At 29.4% G+C, this 22,862-nt stretch overlaps 1 protein-coding gene across 1 annotated transcript; it reads left to right on the top strand.

Moving 5' to 3' along the window:
- Window positions 1-3,411: 3,411 nt before the first annotated feature.
- LOC146992829 (uncharacterized) lies at window positions 3,412-4,266 on the top strand (the record flags this gene model as incomplete). Its single annotated transcript, XM_085808805.1, has 1 exon — window positions 3,412-4,266. A coding segment is annotated over exon 1 (852 nt), but the record flags the coding sequence as incomplete, so codon positions are not given.
- Window positions 4,267-22,862: the final 18,596 nt, after the last annotated feature.

The following is a 22,862-nucleotide window of genomic DNA, read 5'->3' as shown; positions in this document are numbered from 1 at the left end:
GTAGGTGATTTATTTAACAAATCTTGATTACTGCATGCGGCAGCCCATTGTTTTGATCTATAAAAATGAAAAACATTCATTTTATATTTTAAATTTCAATAAATCCATTTTCAGTGTTAGTAGAAAAATAGCAAACTAAAAACATTCCCTATACATTAGTTACACAATCTCGAGAAGGGTTATATATTTTTTAAGAACAAACATTAAATTATAATTTAAGGAAAAATTCATGTATAACACAATGAACTTAATATGATTTATTACATTTCTGACATATTTATACTAATTCTCTATTATTTTGATCTATGAAAACAAAAAACAATTTTATTTTCTTTAATTAAAAGAACCTCTTTTCAGTGTTACTAGAAATTTAACCTTATTATAAAATTCCTTTTACATTAGTAACAAATTCTGAAATGATTTCATTTCATCTAATTTTATTTTGATGTACGAAAACCAATAATTTTGCAGATATTACGTTAAATTGTAGTTACCGGTCATAGTATCTAGTTACACAATTTAGCATTTCTTTGTACAGTTTTGTTAACAATATGATTAAAAAAGGATAAGGCACCAATAAAAAGTACACATTGTTCGTAAAGTGCATCTTTAAAATGTTTCCTTCCTTATTCACACCAATATGTAGTGGTTCCCTAAAGTGTTCAGTGAAATAGTGTTATGAGAATTTTTTAATATCTATAAATTTATCTTAACAAAACTCTATAAAAGTATTTTAAGAATACAGTAAAACTTTTTTTGGGGGGCGGGGGAATTAATAATTAAAAAGTAACAAAAAAGTTACCTCACAAAAATCTTCGTGCACTTTAAAGAAATCTGCAGACACTATTACGAAATAATGCAGTTAAATTTCTGTCAGTTTTTGTAGGATATCCTGCAGCATTCAAGCTTGTAATACATAAATTACAAAAATTATCTTCTAAAATATTAGAAGAAACAAATTTTTTTTAAAAAATTTGGTTTTATTCAAAATCACTTCGAGATATGAGAAAATATTGGGCTTTATAATCAAATTCAATTCCGGGCTACAGCGCATTTTTTACAAATTCTTAAAGTGTATGAACACTTTTGGGAGCAACTGTATCACAAGCACAGTTATCTTGGATATTTACAGAAGAACACTGAACTATTTGTCTATGATGAGGAACACTTAATGGAAAAAAACAAGCTATTTATTTAAATTATTCCATATACATGAAATATTTGCTTCTCTATCGAAAATTGAGATATATATATATTAATAATCACAGCTTAGTTTCTTTTAAACTTAAAAGATTTTCATTCTTAATATATTAACTTTGCATTTTAGCATATGAATCTCAATTTATATAATTAATCATATGGCAAACAAATACGTATAGCTTGTGCAGGCATATTGATATTTCTTTCCAAATTTTTTAAATGAGTTTTAAGCTTTAAAGTCAACTAATAATAATATTACGACAAAACGAGCGATCAGGAATAAATTTGCCATTTATAATAATGCGGCAGCTAATGGCATGTATGATTGCATAAATTAATTTTATTAATAAATTGTATTATGTTCCAGCTTTAAATTTATGCTATAGATTACCAAATAGTTTATCTGAGAAAATTTATAAACTTATTTAATATTAGTGGCCACTGAAGATTATTTTTAATTTAGTATATTGATAGTTATATACAATTTTTCGTATTTTATGATTATTTTTGAAAAATTTATAGTCATTATTATAAAAATATAATTTTGATTTCTCTCAATATTTGATGTGGTGTGGTGAATAACAGACTTAACTCACTCTATCTTTTACTTAGCAAACAACCCAAATCTTGGTATCGCTGTTGTGTTTGTGGGACAACGTCTCGAAAAACACCAGACAGGAAATTCTTCAGATTTCCTAAGGATCCTATTAGGTAAATCATTTTTAAGTTTAAAAGAAACTAAGCTGTGATTATTAATATATATATATCTCAATTTTCGATAGAGAAGCAAATATTTCATGTATATGGAATAATTTAAATAAATAGCTTGTTTTTTTCCATTAAGTGTTCCTCATCATAGACAAATAGTTCAGTGTTCTTCTGTAAATATCCAAGATAACTGTGCTTGTGATACAGTTGCTCCCAAAAGTGTTCATACACTTTAAGAATTTGTAAAAAATGCGCTGTAGCCCGGAATTGAATTTGATTATAAAGCCCAATATTTTCTCATATCTCGAAGTGATTTTGAATAAAACCAAATTTTTTAAAAAAAATTTGTTTCTTCTAATATTTTAGAAGATAATTTTTGTAATTTATGTATTACAAGCTTGAATGCTGCAGGATATCCTACAAAAACTGACAGAAATTTAACTGCATTATTTCGTAATAGTGTCTGCAGATTTCTTTAAAGTGCACGAAGATTTTTGTGAGGTAACTTTTTTGTTACTTTTTAATTATTAATTCCCCCGCCCCCCAAAAAAAGTTTTACTGTATTCTTAAAATACTTTTATAGAGTTTTGTTAAGATAAATTTATAGATATTAAAAAATTCTCATAACACTATTTCACTGAACACTTTAGGGAACCACTACATATTGGTGTGAATAAGGAAGGAAACATTTTAAAGATGCACTTTACGAACAATGTGTACTTTTTATTGGTGCCTTATCCTTTTTTAATCATATTGTTAACAAAACTGTACAAAGAAATGCTAAATTGTGTAACTAGATACTATGACCGGTAACTACAATTTAACGTAATATCTGCAAAATTATTGGTTTTCGTACATCAAAATAAAATTAGATGAAATGAAATCATTTCAGAATTTGTTACTAATGTAAAAGGAATTTTATAATAAGGTTAAATTTCTAGTAACACTGAAAAGAGGTTCTTTTAATTAAAGAAAATAAAATTGTTTTTTGTTTTCATAGATCAAAATAATAGAGAATTAGTATAAATATGTCAGAAATGTAATAAATCATATTAAGTTCATTGTGTTATACATGAATTTTTCCTTAAATTATAATTTAATGTTTGTTCTTAAAAAATATATAACCCTTCTCGAGATTGTGTAACTAATGTATAGGGAATGTTTTTAGTTTGCTATTTTTCTACTAACACTGAAAATGGATTTATTGAAATTTAAAATATAAAATGAATGTTTTTCATTTTTATAGATCAAAACAATGGGCTGCCGCATGCAGTAATCAAGATTTGTTAAATAAATCACCTACTGATTTGTATACAAATGCAAGAATATGTTCGTCACATTTCAAAGATGACGATTACTGTTCACCGAAGATGCGATATTTACATTCCTGTGCAGTGCCAACAAAATTTGAACAAACAGGTATCTACAATTTTTTTATTGAATAGGCTTGTGTTTTTAGTACATTTCATGTTTGTACTGTAAGAGATTCTTATATATTTCTACTATATGTCTAAATTTCTTTTAATAGATATTGAAGTTTCAAAAAGAATACGATTGGACTTAGGAATGTTACAAAGTAACTTAAAAAGAAAATTACAGTCAGAGGAGTCCCATTCAACCGTAGAGAAATTGGCTGAAGATCTAGGCCAAACATCTTGTGATGCAGAACTAGCTGTTGAACAAGATGAAGCACTAATATGTATGGGTAAGGTTTGTACACCTAAAAGCCAAAAGATAAGAAAATTAACAAACCAAGTTTCATATTTAAAAAGAAAGTATGAACGCACAAAAAAGAATTGCTGTGTAGATGATATACTCCAGATGATTCGCCCAATGGTTAAGTTTAGTGTATACAATTTTATTAAAGGGCAGTTAAAAGCATCCTCTGTTTCAAAGTATGGACGACGTTGGTCTCTGGAGGACAAAAACTTATGCCTCCAGGTATACTTAAGTAGTCCTAAAACTTATAATGTATTAAAAGCTTTCTTACATTTACCAAGCAAACCAACACTTCTAAAAGCAATTTCAAATATTTATCTAGAACCTGGCTTCTCAGCTGCTGTGCTTAATGCCATGAGGCTTGCCGTCAGTAAGCTGAAATATCCAGACAAGTACTGCATCTTGTCATTTGATGAAATGAGCTTAAAAACTAGTGTAATGTATGACAAAAAAAATGACCGTATTGTTGGATTTGAAGATTATGGTTCTTACAATAAAACCATTGTAATTCCACAATATGCAACTCATGCTCTTGTTTTTATGGTACGTGGGTTGTGTAAAAAGTGGAAACAAGTTTTTGGTTACTTTTTTTGCTTCTCACACTACACCAGGTTTTATGTTATGTACTTTGGTTATGGAAGCCCTGTCGAAATTATTTGACTGTGGTTTGACACCTGAGGCTATTGTATGTGATGGTGGGGCCAATAATATGATGTGTTACACCAAAGCTATGAAAGTCACAGAAGAAAAACCATACATTATGTTCCAAGATAAAAAGGTATTCACGCTTTCTGATGTACCTCACCTTTTAAAATGCTTGAGAAACAATTTTTGTAAATATGATGTTAAATTTTTAAATGATCAAATTGCTAGTTGGAAGCACATAAGATCTTTGTGGGAGTTTGATAGTCAAATGACTCACAGGTGTGTTCCAAAATTATCTGACCGCCATGTTAATGTAGACGGCCTTAGCACTATGAGCGTGAAATTAGCTGCTCAGGTATTTAGCCATTCAGTAGCGTCTGGCTTATGCTATCTCAGTGCATTGGGTGCTCTACCAGCATCGGCTAGTCATACAGCTGACTTCTGCTCAAATATGAATAAATTATTTGACAGTTTGAATAGTCGTAAAATTAAGCATTCTAATCCTTATCTTTCTGCTGTTAGTAAAAATTCTGTGCACTTGGAGACTTGGGCAAAAATGCTGGATTTTATCAAATCAATTGAATTCCAAACAAAAAAGAAAATATCATTTCCTAGTTTGTTCGGATGGAAATTGACTTTGTCTGCATTTCAGCAGTTGATTCCTATTCTCCTACAAGAAGTTCCTTTTATTTTGATGAGTCGTTTTACACAGGACGCATTAGAAAATTTTTTCTCTGTTGTCAGACGCAGAGGTGGCAATAATGACCACCCCACTGCATATGACTTTCAACAGAGGTTAAGAATTCTAATGGCACAGAATATAATGAGCATTAGTAAGTTCTCTAACTGTGAACCTGATAATGATGCAGTTTTAATACCTGCTGAATTGCTTACAGTTGAGAACTCTGAGCCATTTTTTGGCAATGAGGAAAATGCATTAGAAATTGATTTTGATGACCCGAAAATTTCATTTACTGATTCTGCATCTAATGTTACTTTTCCCAATGCAGATGCACAATATGATGTATATGATCAAAATTCATCAGCCTATGTTGCTGGATTTGTTGCTAAACGGGCATTGAAGCAATTTGAATGCTGCATATTGTGTAGAACTGTTCTCGAGACAGACAAAGCATTAGATATGCATACATATTTTCTATATTTTAAAGAATTTGATAATGTAAAAGATGGATTATTTTACCCCTCACACCAGTTTACTTTATCTGTCTGTGAGATGGGTCAAAAGTTCAAAATTTTATATGATAAAATATGTCATCAGAAAAGTATAAAATCCAAAATTATATCCGAACTGAAAAACATCGATCATGACTGGCTTAAATGCCAGGTTCATGCCAATCAGTTGTGGGAATATATTCTTAATTGTTATGTTCAGTGGATGATATATTTCAAATTGAAACAAAAAAATAAATCATTGTTATGCAAAAGAAAATGTAAGAAAAAAATGATGAAATTGCAATGAAATATGTGTTTGTATATTTATATGAAGAAATATTATGTAGTTTTATGTAAAATGCTGTATTTTTATGTAAAATTCTATACTATTGTGGTTATGAAAAACTATGTTACTCATGTATTATCCCATCAAACAGGAAAGTTGTCTGATTTAAACCGAAAGGAAAATCTGAAAGGCTGTCAGATTTTACATTATGCTGAAAGGGACATTTTAATGTTTTGTGTGTTACCTTTATTTATAGACAAATAGACATGTAAATAAACAAAGTAAAGGATATTTTATCTTCAAATTGAATCTGTTTGCGGATTTACAAATAAGCAGTTTGAAAGCAACAGATGTAGTTATTAAGAATATTCGTTTTTTTAGTTTTGAATTGGATTTATTTAAATAATTCAAAAAATCTTTAAGCTTTCATATTTTATGTTACTCTCAAAGGGGCATTTTTTTTTTACGTTTTGTGTGTTACATTTTGAAATGGTTGAGTTTGTTAATAAAAAAATCGTTAAAGTGTTACTAAATATAAAATCGATAATAAAGCAAATTCGGACTTCCAGATGCCCATATTCAGTGGAGGATTACGCCATTCAAAATTGTGGCTTTAGGTACAAGAATGCAAGAAACATACATACATTTGTGCAGATTTTTCATTATTTAATTTCTTTAGATAGAAGAAGAGGTGATATTTGGTGGCAACAATTTGAAAAATAATACAGACATTTAAAGTTTTCAATGCAAAATGCCAAAGCGAGCCCTTCTTTGGGCTAAAAAAGATGGCAGAGTTCCTACCTAGTTGCGACAATCGTTTCTGAGGAATTCTTTAATACAATCAGTATTTGACATGCTTCTCATTTTAAATGAAAGCAAAGATGTTATCAGTATGTTGTTATGTCATGCTTATCCATAAATGGAGCTAAATCCTATACATGGTGATATTTTCACACTAGATGGGATAATACGTAAGTATCAAATATATTTTTATTTGTGCATTGCTTATAAATTTTTACATTTTGTATATAGCTTTTGAGGAGAGAAGGCTTTAAACAAAGAATTAAAACACATAACTATAAAATATTCTTTAAGTTCTGAATGTTTTGAAGAAAATATTTGGCTAATCTTTGGAATATGGTAACAGGTAGTTTGGCGACATTTTGGTAAGGCAATAAAGGTTACTAGCTAGGACTTTAGCAGTGTACATGGATAAAGTCAAGAGTGTGCGCAATGCCATTTTTGTGCAATTCTGGGATGTTTTTTTAAGCGAAAATAGGTCGACGTGTACATGGATTCCGTGTATGTGTAATTCTTAAAAACGCGGTAAGCAGTATGTGATTCTGCACTTTATCCCAATTTCTACCTAATTTTGGTCATGTTTAAGCACTTTTGTTCCATAAAAGTTCTAGCATAAGCGTAATTCGGCTAGCAGATTGTTGGAAAAAAAATGTTGAGTTAAAAAAAAAAAAAAATTAAAAAAATTGCCGTTACTTCGTAAAAACAAAATGGCATCCAAACAAAAACTAGCAGGTTGCTGTAGCAGGGTTGGTCGCCAAAAAATCGCCAAGTTACCATAATCCAAAGATTAACCAAATATTTTAATATCAATTTAGTGCATTTCATACTATTTTCAGTAAAGATAAAATGTATTTATATAGAAAGTGGCAACTTTATATGTGCACATGTATGTAATATTTTACTGCTATGTTTTCATTTTTGCATATGCAGATTAATATATCTTTAAATTCTAAATATTTTGAGAAATGTTTTAATAATAAATTTTAGCATTTTGTACTATTTTCAGTAAATGTGATATACCATGTTAACTCGTGTAATAGTCGCACTTTTCTTGCTAATTTTTCATTGTGAAAGTCTAGGCTACGATTATTATGCGGGGAAATCAACTACACAATATTGTACACTTTTGAAAATTTTTTCTTCCTTAAAAAGGGGGAGGTGACTATTATGCGAGTAAATACGGTAATTTAGAAAATAATTTGTGCTCTGGTTAAATTATTTGTATTATTTTAAAGTTCATTTCCATTATTTCAAATACATTTTTATGATTTTTATTACATATACAAATAGTAATTTGATCACATTTTGAAAGACAATTTCAGTTGTTTTTATTTAGCTTTTTAGTCACTTTTGAATGAGTTTTGAATATTTGAATGAGTTAAATAAAATATTATTTAACCTTACGTTCTGTAACTCTTTTATTATATTAGTTTCTTTCTTTTGTTGTAAATATTATATTTCAGTGTATGTGTGAGAAGCTTCTTATGTATTCAACATTATTATTTCTTTATAGTTTTAATGAATTTGTTTACTATTATTATTTCAATATGCTTAACAATAGCGCCATCTAAGAAATAACTCATCAATAATAGTGGATCACCTGTCATGTTATGCTCAAAGAGTACTGTGCAACAAAATTGATGGTTTGGATTGCCTGTCATGTTATGCTCAAAGAATGCTGTGCAACAAAATTGACGGTTATTAGTCGAAATATTGACTGTTACTAAAATTTTAAGTTTCGTAAAAGATCTCGCAGATTGTTTTAAATTTCTGAAAAATTTCTTGTTTATATTTTTATTATGTTTACTAATTACTTTTGGGTTATATTTATTATTATCTATTGATTTTGATGTTAATATTTTTAATTGTGGTAAGATATTGATAATGTATTTCACTGTTTTCAATTTATTTAGAGGTGCTTTTAATTGTTCTTTAATTTTGTTTTCTGTTTCAGTTCGTTATATGCAAATTTTGCTTGTAAAATTTTAAATATGGATTCCTAAAAATTTATTATGTATCGTATGATATGTTTTTTTTTTTTCTTTTTTAAGCTTACAGAATTTAATGTACTCATTGGTGGAATAATTCTGGATTAAAGAGATTTTTGGCAAATTAAAATTATGTAAAATCCAAGCATACAGCATTTTTAGAATTATTATAGGTATAGTGAAGGTGGAAAATAGGCATTTCTTGTAATTGCTATTTAAAAGAATTAATTTCTAATTTCATAATTTGAAACAATCTTTATCAGGATGAGCTGCAATATTTATTTGATTCAATGGATTATTTGCAAAACTTCAAGACTTTTAAATGTAATCTTGTGTTTAATTTAAGTGAAATGCTTGTTGCTCTTGTTGAATAGTCTTCTAACTTAATGCTCATTTTTCATAATGGTCTAATTTTCTATATTTTTCTTAAATTTGAGGTCAGATAACTATAATGAATTCAGCGTTTCAATTTATTTAGGGTACTGTAATTGTTTTTTAATTATTTTTTCTGTTTTGGTTAGTTATATGCAAACTTTGCTTGTAAAATTTTAAATATGGAGTTATAAAAATTTATTATGAATTGTATGTTATGTGTTTTTTATTTTTTAAGCTTACAGAATGAAATGTACTCATTGGTCGAATAATTTGGTATTAAATAGATTTTTGCAAAATTAAAATTATGTAAAATCCAAGCTACATCATTTTTAGAATTATTATATGTATAGTGAAGATGGAAAATAGTCATTTTTATAATTGCTATTTAAAAAATTCAATTTCTAATTTCATAATTTGAACTAATCTTCATCAGGATGAGCTGCAACAATATTTATTTGATTGAGTGGATTATTTAGAAAATTTCTTCCCAGGTTTTAATAACACCTGGAAGGTTTGATTTTCAAGTTCAGTATTTAATCTTATATTAATAAATGTAAGAAGTATTGAATATTTTATGAAAAAATAAAGAAATCACTTATTTTAATAATTTATGTGAAATTCTTCAAAAGGCCTTTTAAGTGTAATTTTGTATTTCTTAATTTAAGTGAAATGCTTTTGGTTCTTGGCTGCAAAATTTGCTCATTGTTTTCATAATGGTCGTTCCAAATAATTGTCTAAAAAATTTCTTGGTATTTGTGAAGATGCTTAAAATTATTTTGCATATGTATATTCTGAAACTTGAGAAATGTCAATAAAAATCATTTTTTTAACTCAAATGTGTTATTCTTTGTTTTAATATTTAATAATATGCTTGATATGAAAAGATTTACATTTTCATAAAAATATGAAAAGATTTACATTTTGATGCAATTAATTACATAAATAACGCTATTTTTAAAAAATAGCGTTATTTATGTAATTAATTGCATATTTTTTAAAAGTAGCGTTATTTATGTAATTAACTGCAGATTTGTTAGAAATCTAACAACACGACAGTAGTTAATTTTGTTTTCTATTAATTCTGATGTTAGTTATAAATTAATGCTTGATATTATATCAAAAGAATAACAATTATGTGAGTTTACAGAAAGAAGGGTTAAGGGGAAAAAATAAGGAATAGAAAAATAATAAAATTTATTTATTTATTCATCTTTTTTTCATTTATTTTGCAATTGAATTTTATTTAGGATTTTCTATGCGAAACATCTAGACGATTAAAGATTAGAAGATAAAAGATCAGCTACATAATTTATCTGAAATGTATGAAAATAAAACATTTTGAGGAATTTCAAAGTAAAAAAATTTACTATCTCCTCGGACTGCGCTATTTAAATTCCACCCTGCGCTGCTGTTTCACTGCATAGCCGTGTCTCCTCGATATAGCGGCGCAGAGGCGAAACAGGTTTACATTGCGTCTATGGAAGCTTTCATTCTTTTCCTTAGAGATTCTTTGGTGCAAGCACCCAGGAAAACTCGGTTTCTCCGCCTCTGTGAGTTCATAGGCTTTCAAAAAAATCATAAAATTAAATCTTACCAATCCCGGAATTTTAAGTTATCTAAATTGAGAAAAAGACACACCGGTGACGAATCAAACACCAGAAAATCTGACAATGCAATCCGAAAAACATCTGCACATATAACGTGAGAAAAAAAATAGACCCCCCAACTAACAAATGAAACTAAGCTTTTACGAAAATCCAATTACCAGCCACCCCCCACTGTCTTGAAGTAATAAAACTGCAAACTTACAAAGCGACAGGAAAGCGCTTTCCGTTTCACACGCATTAGCTAAAGAGACCCTACTGCCTTCATTGTTGGAAAGGCCATAAACCAGATGTGTGTCCTCGCAACCGTCTCTCGCCTTTGTTACAATTCCCACTCAAGAATAATGAGTTAAATAAAACCTTAAGAGCTTAAGAATACTTTTTTTCCCAGATTAAAATACACATGAATGCAAATAAAAATATTAGAATAATAATAACTTGAAACACGTATTAATAATTGAAATTCTCGGCATAACATATTCCCCCACGCACCAGGGAAAAAAAAACAAAACAGAATTTGAAAATAGTACCAAGTTAAGTGCCATACAAATAATCAACTCAAAACTAGTCACGGAGAGCAGTGATAAAAAAAAATTAAAAATTTACTTACAAAGCATTAAGTTTAACACATTAAATTAAAATTCTAAATACAACTCATATAACGAATTAAATAGCAACCGGAGTGAAGTGTCATAAAAAAAATCCATTTGCAAAACAAGTTAATAAAATTACACAAACAAAAAAAAAAAAATCACTAGTGATGGGAAAAAAAACACCTTAACAATTCAGTCAACCAACGGTGACAAAAAAAAAAAAAAAAAAAAATCCTAAAAATTACACACTGAACTGAACCAGAAGTTGAAACAAACGGAGAACACCCCTAGGAACGGAAAAGAGAACTTGACCAAAAAAAAATTAAGCCGAAAAACTAGAACGTATCTAGAAGCAAAAGGGGAAAAAAAAATTTAGACAAACTTACTTGGAAACAAGGAAATTAAAATTCGGGCCAGCCGAAAAAATCCTTAAAAACAAAACACTATTGTGTCAAGAACTCGAAACCGAAAACTAAAAGAAATTCACCAAATGCAAACAACTCCTAGACCAAACCAGTTGTAAAATATGGAAGAAAAACCTTTAACTAATCTTTCAAGAAAACAAAACTAACACTCTTAAAAAAAATCAAATTCATAAACAATTCAAGCTCAAAAAAAAAAAAAAAAAAAATCAAATTCTGAAAATAGCCAAAATGAATCCACAAAACAGAACTGAAGCAGGTTACACACAGAATTTACACGTAAACAAGAAAGTGTCCATCAAAAGGTTTGCCACAATTTTTAAAGAAAACAATGCTGCCCCAAGGTCCTCAAAGTCTAGATCCTGGAGAGTAATTAAAGAAGATGAAGGGTATGCATTGCACTCTAGGTAGCAATCGTAAGCATGACAACTTCACATCAAAACTACAAAACTTCAGGCACAAAACTGCAAAAGCAAACAAGAGGGAAGTGTTTACCCCCCCCCCCAAAAAAAATCTCAAACTCAAAATCTCAAAATCCAAATACCACAAATCTCAATTCTATACTTCTCCTTAACCACTTCAAAAAAAAACTCCTTGAAATACACTAAGCCTCAAGAGCAATCACAAATTTTTCAGTAACCACACAGTATAACCAGAAACCAGAAAAGAAAAGTTTTTGAAAGACAACCAACTTGAAAACAGAAACTCAGTACAAACTCAATGGAGTTAATCTCTCTTAAAATCTTAAAATCAAATCACAATTCTTCTCAAAACAAACTTTCACTTTCACTAGTATCAAATTTTTAAATTTCCAAACACATTTCACATCCACTTTTAAAGTTACTACAACACTGCAACAAGTTCAGCCAAAGAAAAAAAATTAAATTCAAAATCAAAACAATAAGCTATTAAGCTCAAAAATTGACAAACCAAAAAAAAAAAAAAATACTGTTAAAACAAATGTCACACCACTCACTAGGAAACTCACTAAAATCTACCATTAAAACACTTGAAAAAAAGACAACAGTAAGAGTAAAAATAATACCTTTTAACTACATTTCTAAAATTCCAAACAAAATCAGCTCTATCTTTAAAAAAAAAAAAAATCTTTTTTTTATCAAACTCACAACTCAAAATTGCTGTAAAACGCAAAACTCACTATTCTACTGTTTTCAGACATTTCTCAGACAGCAATAAATGTTCACAAAACTCAAAACTAGGTAGAAAATTAATTACTCAAACTCAGAAAACTAAACAAGAAACTTCACTCCCGCTGAAAACTAACTTCCAAAAAAATTCAATCAATCCCTAAGTAAACTATCACTGGTCCCGCGCAACTTTACCAATCTAACCAAAATTAACTTTAAGAAACAAACATTTCAGATTTTTCCAAAAATAAATTCAAAAATAAAAATTTTAACTCAATTCTATTAGGCACAAATTTCATAAAATCTATTAACACACTTCAAAAAGTTAAAAAAAAAAAATACTATTTCTTAAACACAAATGTACTGCTCTGACATTAATTCAATTAATTAAAATTAGAAATCTACAAAGCAATTATTCAAAAATGTAATTAGCAAAATCAACACATAAATGAAATTCTCACCAAAAACTTTAAACTAAAGGATAAATGGATCAAACATCTAGGTGAGCGCAAAAAAATTTTTTCTTCATTTATAATCCAAAAATGTAATATTCATACACATAAAAAACAAAATAGAAATCAAATATAAAATAATTGTCAAATAATATACACAAAAATTATTCTAGTGGTCTGCCAGTCGCGAGGTCAGGCACCATTCTTATATAGAAAAATTTTAATTGGTGTTTAAATTCCTTTAAACTTTAATCTTTGCTGCAATGTGCCGGACAAAATTAACAAAAAAAAAAAAAAAAAAAAAAAAAAAAAAAAATCAAATATCAAATATCAAATAATTCAAAACATTCAAAATCTATTTCATAATATTCATATATCATTTCGACATTCTTAAAAATATTCGTATAGTAAATCTATCAATCAATCGTATATCATATCTATCAATAAATCGTATAGTGGTATAGTACAATTTAACTTTTTAGGTTTGCGTTGTGAGTAACCTATGTAAAGGGAAAATCAATAACTCCCAATTCAATTAAACTCCATGTTTCTTAAAAGCCTCCCGGCTCAAACAAATGGAGGGACATGACAGACCACAGTAAATTATACGCAGCATAAATACACAAATGCCATTAAATTTTAAACACACATTTATTAAATTCTTGACTATTTTATATAATTAAATAATGGATAACTGATCAGTATCCTACCAAATATTTTTTTAATTCAAAATAACACATAATACTACACCAAATTACAGCTTACATTAATTAAGATTAACATTGTTTTTTTTTTCAAATTAATTAGGTGTAACAAAATTTAATCCTCCAAATAACAGGTTCTTATTAATTAGAAAGTGACGTTTTTCTAGCTCACAAACTTCAGTAGGTGAAACAAATTTTAATCTTCCCAAAACTGGCATTCCCTTGAAATTATATATAACTTCTCAATTTTTTAACTGTAATATTTAATTTATATAAGCAATAACAATATACTGGTAGATAAATCACTATTAACTGTTCTGCATTCGGGAAAACTAAGAAAGAGAGACAGAGAAAATATACTTAAAATTTCACTCACAGATGGAAAACAGTTTTTCTTGATTAACAGGATCCTTAGTGTCCAATCCACATGGAAATAAGCCAAGCCCTATTTTCTTGGAAATTACAGTCTAATAATTCTTCAAACAGCCAGGCATCGCTTTAACTGTCCATTAGGTGGGAACCAATAGTCCAATTCAGAAGGATATTTTTCAATTCAATAACAGGTAGCTGAATATACACCAGTTTTTTTTTAGCACAATCACGTGCATCATCGAAGCCTCGTGGCAACATTTATGCTGAATGTTTCGGAAAAGGCTCTTGGAGATTAACCGGCGATTCAGGTGAAGAGAGAGAATCTGTGCTAAATTTTCTTGGTAGATTTTTCTCTATACGTCTCAATCAGTAAAAATTCTCTTTGCAGCTCGCATACAGTTCTCCATACATCTCGCAGGAAAATGTTCCTTGCATCTCGCACAAACTTTTAAACATCCCGCAGAAAAAGAATTCTCTAGAGCAAAGGAAAACGCAACCCAAGTCCTCTTGCCTCGGCAACCGGCCGCCCGCAAAACCGGCAGCAGGGCAAAACGGAATTCGTTGTTGACAGGTTATCTTCACGAGAAAAAATGGGAGGAGTTACGAGATTCTCTGGGTTGCATGAAGATCTACTAATAACTTTCTCGCCAAGTAATTTGGCGTCATCGGCTCATTCTTATTTCTGGAACTGTGGTTGAAGAGTGGTCTGTTTTTGATCCGTAAGTATGCTAAAATTCTACCATAAATTTTTAATACCTTGTTTTCCAAATTTACACATTTTGCTTGATTAATTTGAAGTTGTTTGTTTTTAGATGTGCGCAATGGCAAATTTCAGGTTATTCGTCAAATAACCAAGGTTTCTATTTCTCTGGTAAGTGTTTGCTTTATATCTTACTAGGTGTACCCGCCCGGCGTTGCCCGTGCATTTAGAAAATGCAGATAAGTGAATAGCGCAGGAATAGTAGTGTAGGACATGTAGACTGTCTCTCTCTCTTCCCCCCCCCACAAGCTACAAAAAAGAAATGAATTGTAATTAATCGATTTAATGTATCGTCAAAACAGCAAACTAACGCTAGAATAAAGAAATCAATTGTTACAATCGAACGTTATTTGAAAACAAATAATAATATCAGTGAGTCAAAAAAACCGTGATTAATTAATTATAAATAATTTTTTTTAAATTTTTCTAATTCAAAAATCGAAAATCGGGCTTCGAGGTCTGGTGGCCAGCCCCTTTGTGCTTCCGTATAAAAAATTCCAGGTCCCTGCGTGCGATAGATTTGGCTGGAGAGCTCGGTCAGACAGACAGACAGACACATTACACTTGCTTTTATTATTATAGATATTTAGTATTAAATATTAAAAGTAATTTTTGCATGCGTATATTTTTTCATGCTCATTTTCTGTTTTATGTGCTGGTAGATTTCTGGCCGATTACCGTGTTTTTAGATAAATGCGCCATTTTCATTTAGGTCGTGTAGAGATTACTGTTTCCATTTTTTTTAAGTAACCACGAAAATTCTAACACATGAAAAAGCTTTACTAGTAAACTTTTGATTGAGGATATTTCAAGTAAATGTGCCATTTTTACTGAATTTATGTAGAAGTTGCTCTTCGTTATGCCTTTTTTGATCCAATTTGTTAATTAGTTGTATTCTTTTAATGTGTTGTTTTGCAGATTAATGCAGTTTATTTGACAGATGTGTAATGCTGTTTGTTGAAAAATGCATTAGAACCAATGATGGTAAGATCTTGGCCTAGCAAACTGGTAAAATATAACTGCTCTTAATTACTGAATCATATTGTAGGATAAAATCTGCTGTTTATGTATGAAAATATGTACTTTATCTCTGATTATGTGGTATATGCCCAGAATTTCATTATTAATGATAGATTCATTAAAATTACTATTTTTAATTGTCTACTTTGTTTTGTGTTGCTGCTGCTCATTCTGCATTTTTTTTTTTTTTTTGAGTAGATATAAAAATTAATTCTTTTTTTTTTATTTTTTTCCCTCCGTGTCTCTTTTTATTGTGCTAGTAAATTTTTGAGAAAATTTCAAGTAAATGTGCCGTTTTTACTTAGTTTGCGTAAAAATTGTTCTTCTTTATGCCTCTTTTGAATAAATATGTCAATTATTGTTTGTATTATTTAATATCTTGTTTTGCATATTAACACAGTTTATTTGACAGATTGAGATGCGATTTGTTGAGAATATTCATTAAAACTAATGCGGGTAAGTTCTTGGCCTAACAGATTGGTAAAAGATTTTCAGATCTTAATTACTGAATTTTTTATTATATTCTAGGATAAAATTCTGCCTTTTACGTGTGAAAATTTTTATTTTATCTGATTATGTGCCAAATTTAATGATTCAAGAAAAATGTCATTTCTGTGTGTAGCTAGTTCGTTGTTGCTGTTCGTCATGCAGTTCTTTTGAAGTATCAGTTTGAAAATTTATTCTTACATGTGTATTTTTCTCATCCATTTTTGCTGTGCACTTTTCCTGTGAATATTATTTTTATTTAGTCTATATAGAATTTGCTCTTTCTACCTTTTTTGAATAAGTATGATAATTAGTTCTTGTTTGTGTTATTTTAATGCCCAACAATTCACTTTCGAATGTTTGTTAATTATAGAAGCTAATTTTACTTTTTGCTTGCAGTTTTTAACTCTGTACCTTTTATCCAGACATAAATAACATCTGCCTTTTCATTTCTAAACTTAAAATATCGCAGTCGGGAAAAGGTTTCAATTTGAAAGGTAGTGGCTTTTCTAATTACAAGAATTTGTCTTCAGAATTATAATTAACATAAGCTGTGCATTTCTCGAAATATCTAGTAGACCTTTTAAATCGCAATTTTAATCTTTAATTTTTTGGATATAATTAAGAACGAATTCATTTGGAAGCAATTTAAAAAATAAAGGCATTAAAATATTTCTGTATAAATCAGTATGGTACTTTTCTGTTTCGCTGGCGCAAATCTCACTAAGTGCACTTTATTGGCAACAACACGTAATACACATAAAAATTGTCAAAAAATGTTAGTTCTAAGATTTTCTTTATTTTAAAGGCATAAACATTTTAATATCGTTTAAAGTTTTGTAAAAAGACAATAAATTTTTTTAAAAACGTTAATTTAAGAATTTACTATGCTTTCATGGTACAACATCCTGATTCGCAGGTTCGTATCACGTGAACCCAAGTGATCTCATTTCACGTAATTCTTTGCTCAAACTATGCTACAAAAATCTAATTCTCTCAATGATTCAGTAATTATCTACAATAATTTCAAGTAACATTTTAATATGGAATACAAGTTTAAATGCAAGTATTATTTCAGTTCGTACGAATAGCTTACTTAAGAATTATATAAAACCCAGTACTTTACTTCGCTAGTGCATTCTCATTAGAATTGATGAATTTAACCCTTGATTTTATCTTTTCTATATTTTCGCTTTCCCTGAGCTGTGTGATTGCATCCTAATTGACTTAAATACCGCGAATGGCATTAGGGCATAAAATTGAACTTTCTGGTAAAAATTCTATGTAATTGTATGCCAGTATTGAAAGAAACAGTGGCGTAGCTAGGGTGGGGCAAGAGGGGACATCTGTCCCCGGGTGCAGCATCCAGGGGGCGCCAAATTAATGCTACGAAATTTTTTAATGAATGTTTTGCATTCTTGACACATAGAAAGTGGCGTAAATTCTTCAGTTGTCCCCGGGCGCTGGAATCCTAGCTACGCCACTGGAAAGAAACAATCAATCTGATAAAAAAAATGGCTGCGATATGTTTTGAAGATGAATGTAAAAGGTTACCAGCGGAGATATTCCGTTTGGCATCTGTTGTACCATTTTTGGCGACTTTATCGCTTGCGCCGGCAAAATGGAAAAGTACCATCAGTATATTTTTAATGTTGCCATGCAGCGTGAAAGCATCTCTACTTTCTCCCAAAAGTCTTGCTATTTTTCAGATTTCAAGTTTGACTTCTGTGCCTTGTTTTGCAGGTTAACATGCTTTATTTGATTGCATAGAAGTTAACTTTTCGTAAAAAAGCCTTAATTATAGTATCATTATTGGTAAATTCAAGGCTTAAACAGATTGGTGAAATGTTTGACCTTAACTACTGAATTCTGCTAATTATATGGGATATGTCCATAATTTAAATTTTCTTCTAGTAAATCGATCAATTGGAACAAAATGTGAAATGAATTTATTAAAGAGTATGTCATTTGCTTTATTCATAAATTTCAAGCCATGTGTATCATTTAATAATTATTTGTTTTTAGTATAAAAAAGTAGTAGCAGATGATCCTACCAATTTGAATAAATATGGAATTTAGTTTTTAATAGTTTTATTTATTTTATGTAATTTATGATATTAAAGTATAAAGGCTATGCTCGTGTATTTTCTAGTAAAGGCAAGTTTCCAATAAATAGCAGTTTTTATTTGAGTATGGTGGTTGAGCTATTTTTCCAGCATTTTTTTAGTATGAAGACTAATCATACTAAAAAAAATTGAGCATTTCTTTTAAGTAAAAATCAGTGTGTTATAGCTGTGCCAGTATCATTCTGCATAATGACAAAAGTTCATTAAACACGTTAGTGACATTTAAGTGTTGGTTTTGATTATCATGCAATACTGAAACTAAATTCAGAATTTCATTATTGACAAAAACAATTTTTTTTTTAATTCTGGGTATGAGCATGTGTGTAAATTTTAAGTCATTCTGGATTTTCTTTCATTTGATTAATTCGTTAAACTTGCTGTTATCTGTAAAAAATTTTCCTATTGAACTTTACCCTTCGTTTTAGTGGCACAGGTGATAATAGATTTTTAACCCCCAAAAAATGAAAATTTCCAAGTGTGGCTATAGAGAGTATGCTCAAGTTCATAAAATAACTTAGTTTTTCTTTATCATCACCTTTCTGTTCGAGAAGCTTTTCTGCAGCATACAGTGACCACCCCTTTTCTATTATAAGAATACAGTCAGAAGTCTTTAATCTGCACGTCCATAATCCGAAATGATCTATAATCTGGACCTCAAAGCTACAAACTTTCTGCGCATGCGCATAATACGTTTATGAATGTGCGTTTAATGTACAATGGACGGTATAAGCTAAGCTAAAATTATCTAATTCACTTAATGTTGCAAATTGCGTTGTTCCTTAATCTTCTAATTTGATCCGGCTTATTATTTTTTGCAGACTGTTAGAGCAATTTTATAAAAGTAAGCTTGAACTTTAGATTATGTCAAAAAGAATTTCTGATTCTGGAGCTGCCGAAGAATCTACAAAGCGAAAGCATGTTTTTATGTCCATCAAACAAAAAGTGGAATTGCTGCAAAAAATGTATAAAGGCATATCCTTTGTTTCTCTAACCATTCCGAAATCTGTTTATCAATTTTACATCTCTCTGCGGGGGGGGGACATCACGGTGCACAATGATCTATCAGCACTATCCTTATATTCAGGGCAGATGTTTTTATTTTATTCGGCTTATAATTCCTTACTAAATGTAGTATTTCATCTCAATGTACTCCGTTTTTGATATGATTTAAATCAAATTTCTCGTCATTATATTACGGATACACATCAAATAGTTTTCTGATTGCAATTTTCTAATTTCGACTATGCGTAATGTATTCTTTACTCATGTGCGCGTTGAAAGAAATGTTTAATAAAGTAAACAAATAAATAATTTTTATTGTATATTTTAATACCCTTTAGATCATAATTGCTCTTTAATTCATAAATTAAGTTTTCATATTTTTAATTTTATGTTTTCTTCATGCCATCTTACCAGATTTAAATTGATGATCTGTAATCCGGAATTTGAGTGTAGTAATTTTAGAAATTTATCTGAATGTCTCCTGTGGACTTTCATTTAATAGATAACTAAAGCCAGTATGGAAATTAGGACATTTTGATATTGAAGAATAATTCATTGCTGCCTACTCTCCTTTTTTTAATTTTTAGTCTTAACAAAGAAAAATGTTTCTCAGAAATAAATGGAATGTATTTAATTAATTAAACTTAAATTAGGCAAATTCCATTCCCTCAATCTCTAATGATTTTCAGAATTTTTAAATTCTATTTCATTTGAATTGTACTTGTTACATTTAATTGACGTTATTAAATTTCATTTGGTCAGAGTTGTCTTAATCTGTAGTCATTTCTAAATTTTTAAACAATGGAATTACCCAAAGAATATAAGAATTAAATGTTAATATATTTTACAACAGAATTGAATTTAAAATAGTTCAAAAATCTAGTCCATGTAAATTTGAATTGAATTTTAATTTGATTTTTCTATTAATTCATTACATTTATTTAGGCGCCTAGAATGTGAACATGGTAAATAAAATGGCAAGTACCCATTCCTCAGTATATTTTGGTGGGGAAAGCTTCTGAAATTTATGTTCAGTTTGTAGTAATATTATTCAGTTAACTTCATATTTGTTTAGGAATTTCACAGGATCTTCTGTGCAAGATACTGAGAAAATTTTGATATTCTTTATGCTAAGAATAATTTCAAGAATTAATAAATTTCAGTTTTTTTTATATGATAGACTGATTATTCAAAGTAATATACACCAAGGTCACCTTGGATGATCAAGAGCTTGTATCATACATGCATATTAACTGTTATAGGATAGCTATGGACTTTGGGCCTTCAAATTGTTTTATTAATATATATACAGTATTCAAAGAACTACAAAAGGGTGGAATGTAGTAAATAAAACATTTTTGCTTCTGATAGAAGTGTACAACTGACTAAAAAATGTAACAGCCATCATTAAAATTCAACATCATTTGAGAGATCTTTCTTAAGTATAGTACATACTTTTAAAAAATGAAACTGTATATATGAATTTTTGAAATAATGTATCATATTAAAAGAAGATAAATTATGTATTGAAGTGAATTATGCATTCAGTATTCCAATAAATTTTCCATTTTATACATTCTTAAATCAATATAAGAATTATCAGTATTTTTAAAATCATTAGTGTATGGGTTTTAGGAAAACTTTGGTTTAAATTCAGGCTTAGATACTAAGAGTTCTGTTTTATGAAGCATAAGTATCTAATATTTGTTTTGCAATTAAGTTGAACTCAAATCATTAAATGTGAATGACATAATAGAAAAAAAATCAGAGTTATTTTATTGACTATAATGATGATATGTTATCTCTTATCACAGGAAAATATTTGGATTTTATTTCAAGAAAAAAAAAACCAGCTGGGATGTTCTGTGGAGCAAGGTTTTTAAATTTTTAAATCCTGTTCCTAGAGCAGACTTGCTAGTTCCTGGTTGTAGGCAAAGTTCAAATGGTATTTTAAGAACCGGAGGTTTAAAAAAAGGGGGGGATAAATAAAGGTTTATTTTTTATAGAAAAATTCATTTATATTTCAGTAGTAGTTATTATATTTTGTGGCTATTCATTGAACGAAATGTAAGCTTTTAAATATTAAGCTTTTTTTTCGTAAATTTTGATACGGATTAGATCATAATTGCTCTTTATTCCATAAATTACGGTTTCATATTTTTAATTGTATATTTTCTGCATGCCATCATACCAGATTTAAACTGATGATCTATAATCCGGAATCGCCCAAGTCCCGAAGAGTCCGGATTATGGACTTTGTACTGTATAACAGACTTATAAAGGGCCCCATATCTCAAATAGCTTAGGACCTTATTAAGTCTAAATATGGTTCTGCATACTGTTAATCACGAAGTTGGAAGCAAAATGGTTTGTCTATTTCTCGTTGTTCCTGGAATGGGAAATTTACCTTTGTAGGGTTTTTTTTTTTTAATTTTAAACAGCTTTCCTGTGTTTTTTTTTTTTTTTTGTTTGTTTCCCACCTACAACTCCCTACCAAAATGAATTTTCAAAATCCTGTTTTATATAAACGAGGTGGAACCAGTATTTAATAAGAAGTCTCAGGGAAAAATAATGACCACGTCAATTTTTTTTCTTCTACGGAAGTTACTTCTGTGGAAGAGCTTAGTAATCCATGTCTTCCTTTCTGGGCATGTCATTGCTTTAAGCTAAATCTTACTACGTTCAGCCGTATTGTTACGTGGCTATTAGTATTCACCAGTGAGGTTTAATTAAGGGCCAACTCTGTTAGTTATTTCTGTACAGCTTTTTCTAGTTTTTAGTTAGTTAGCATTAGTTTCTTATTTTCTATCTTAAGTTAAAGCCCAAGTGGAGACTTCATGTAAGCCCAGGATTGGCCAACTATAAATGGTCTCAAGTTAAATAAAAGGATATTTAAACCCTACTTTTGACTTGTCGCTCTAGACTTTTAGAAGTCAATGAATAGTCGCTACACAATTCTCAAGTATTCTAGATACCAAAGGCAGCCAATTTTACTAGAATCTTGTAACATTTATAGCGGAAAATTATATAGATCAGTATATAACTATTATGAAAATTTGAAAGCATCTGCAAGAAAATTGGAATGCAAAATACATTCATGTTTTATCAGGATAATGATTCTAAACATGCAGCCCTAAAATGTTCACATGTGGTTTTCATACAACTGTCCGGAAGTTATCACAACTTCTTCCTTCATTTAGTCTTCAGACTTAAATCAAATTGAACATGTATGAATGGAACAACAATTACTCAAAAAATATAGATAAATGCATGTGAAA

Source organism: Stegodyphus dumicola, chromosome X2, assembly GCF_044657685.1.
Source record: "Stegodyphus dumicola isolate Sdum_Otavi_A_Nest chromosome X2, ASM4465768v1".
Taxonomy (NCBI): Eukaryota; Metazoa; Arthropoda; class Arachnida; order Araneae; family Eresidae; genus Stegodyphus; species Stegodyphus dumicola.
Note: the sequence above shows the minus strand (reverse complement) of the source record. Positions and strands in the feature narration are given on the sequence as shown.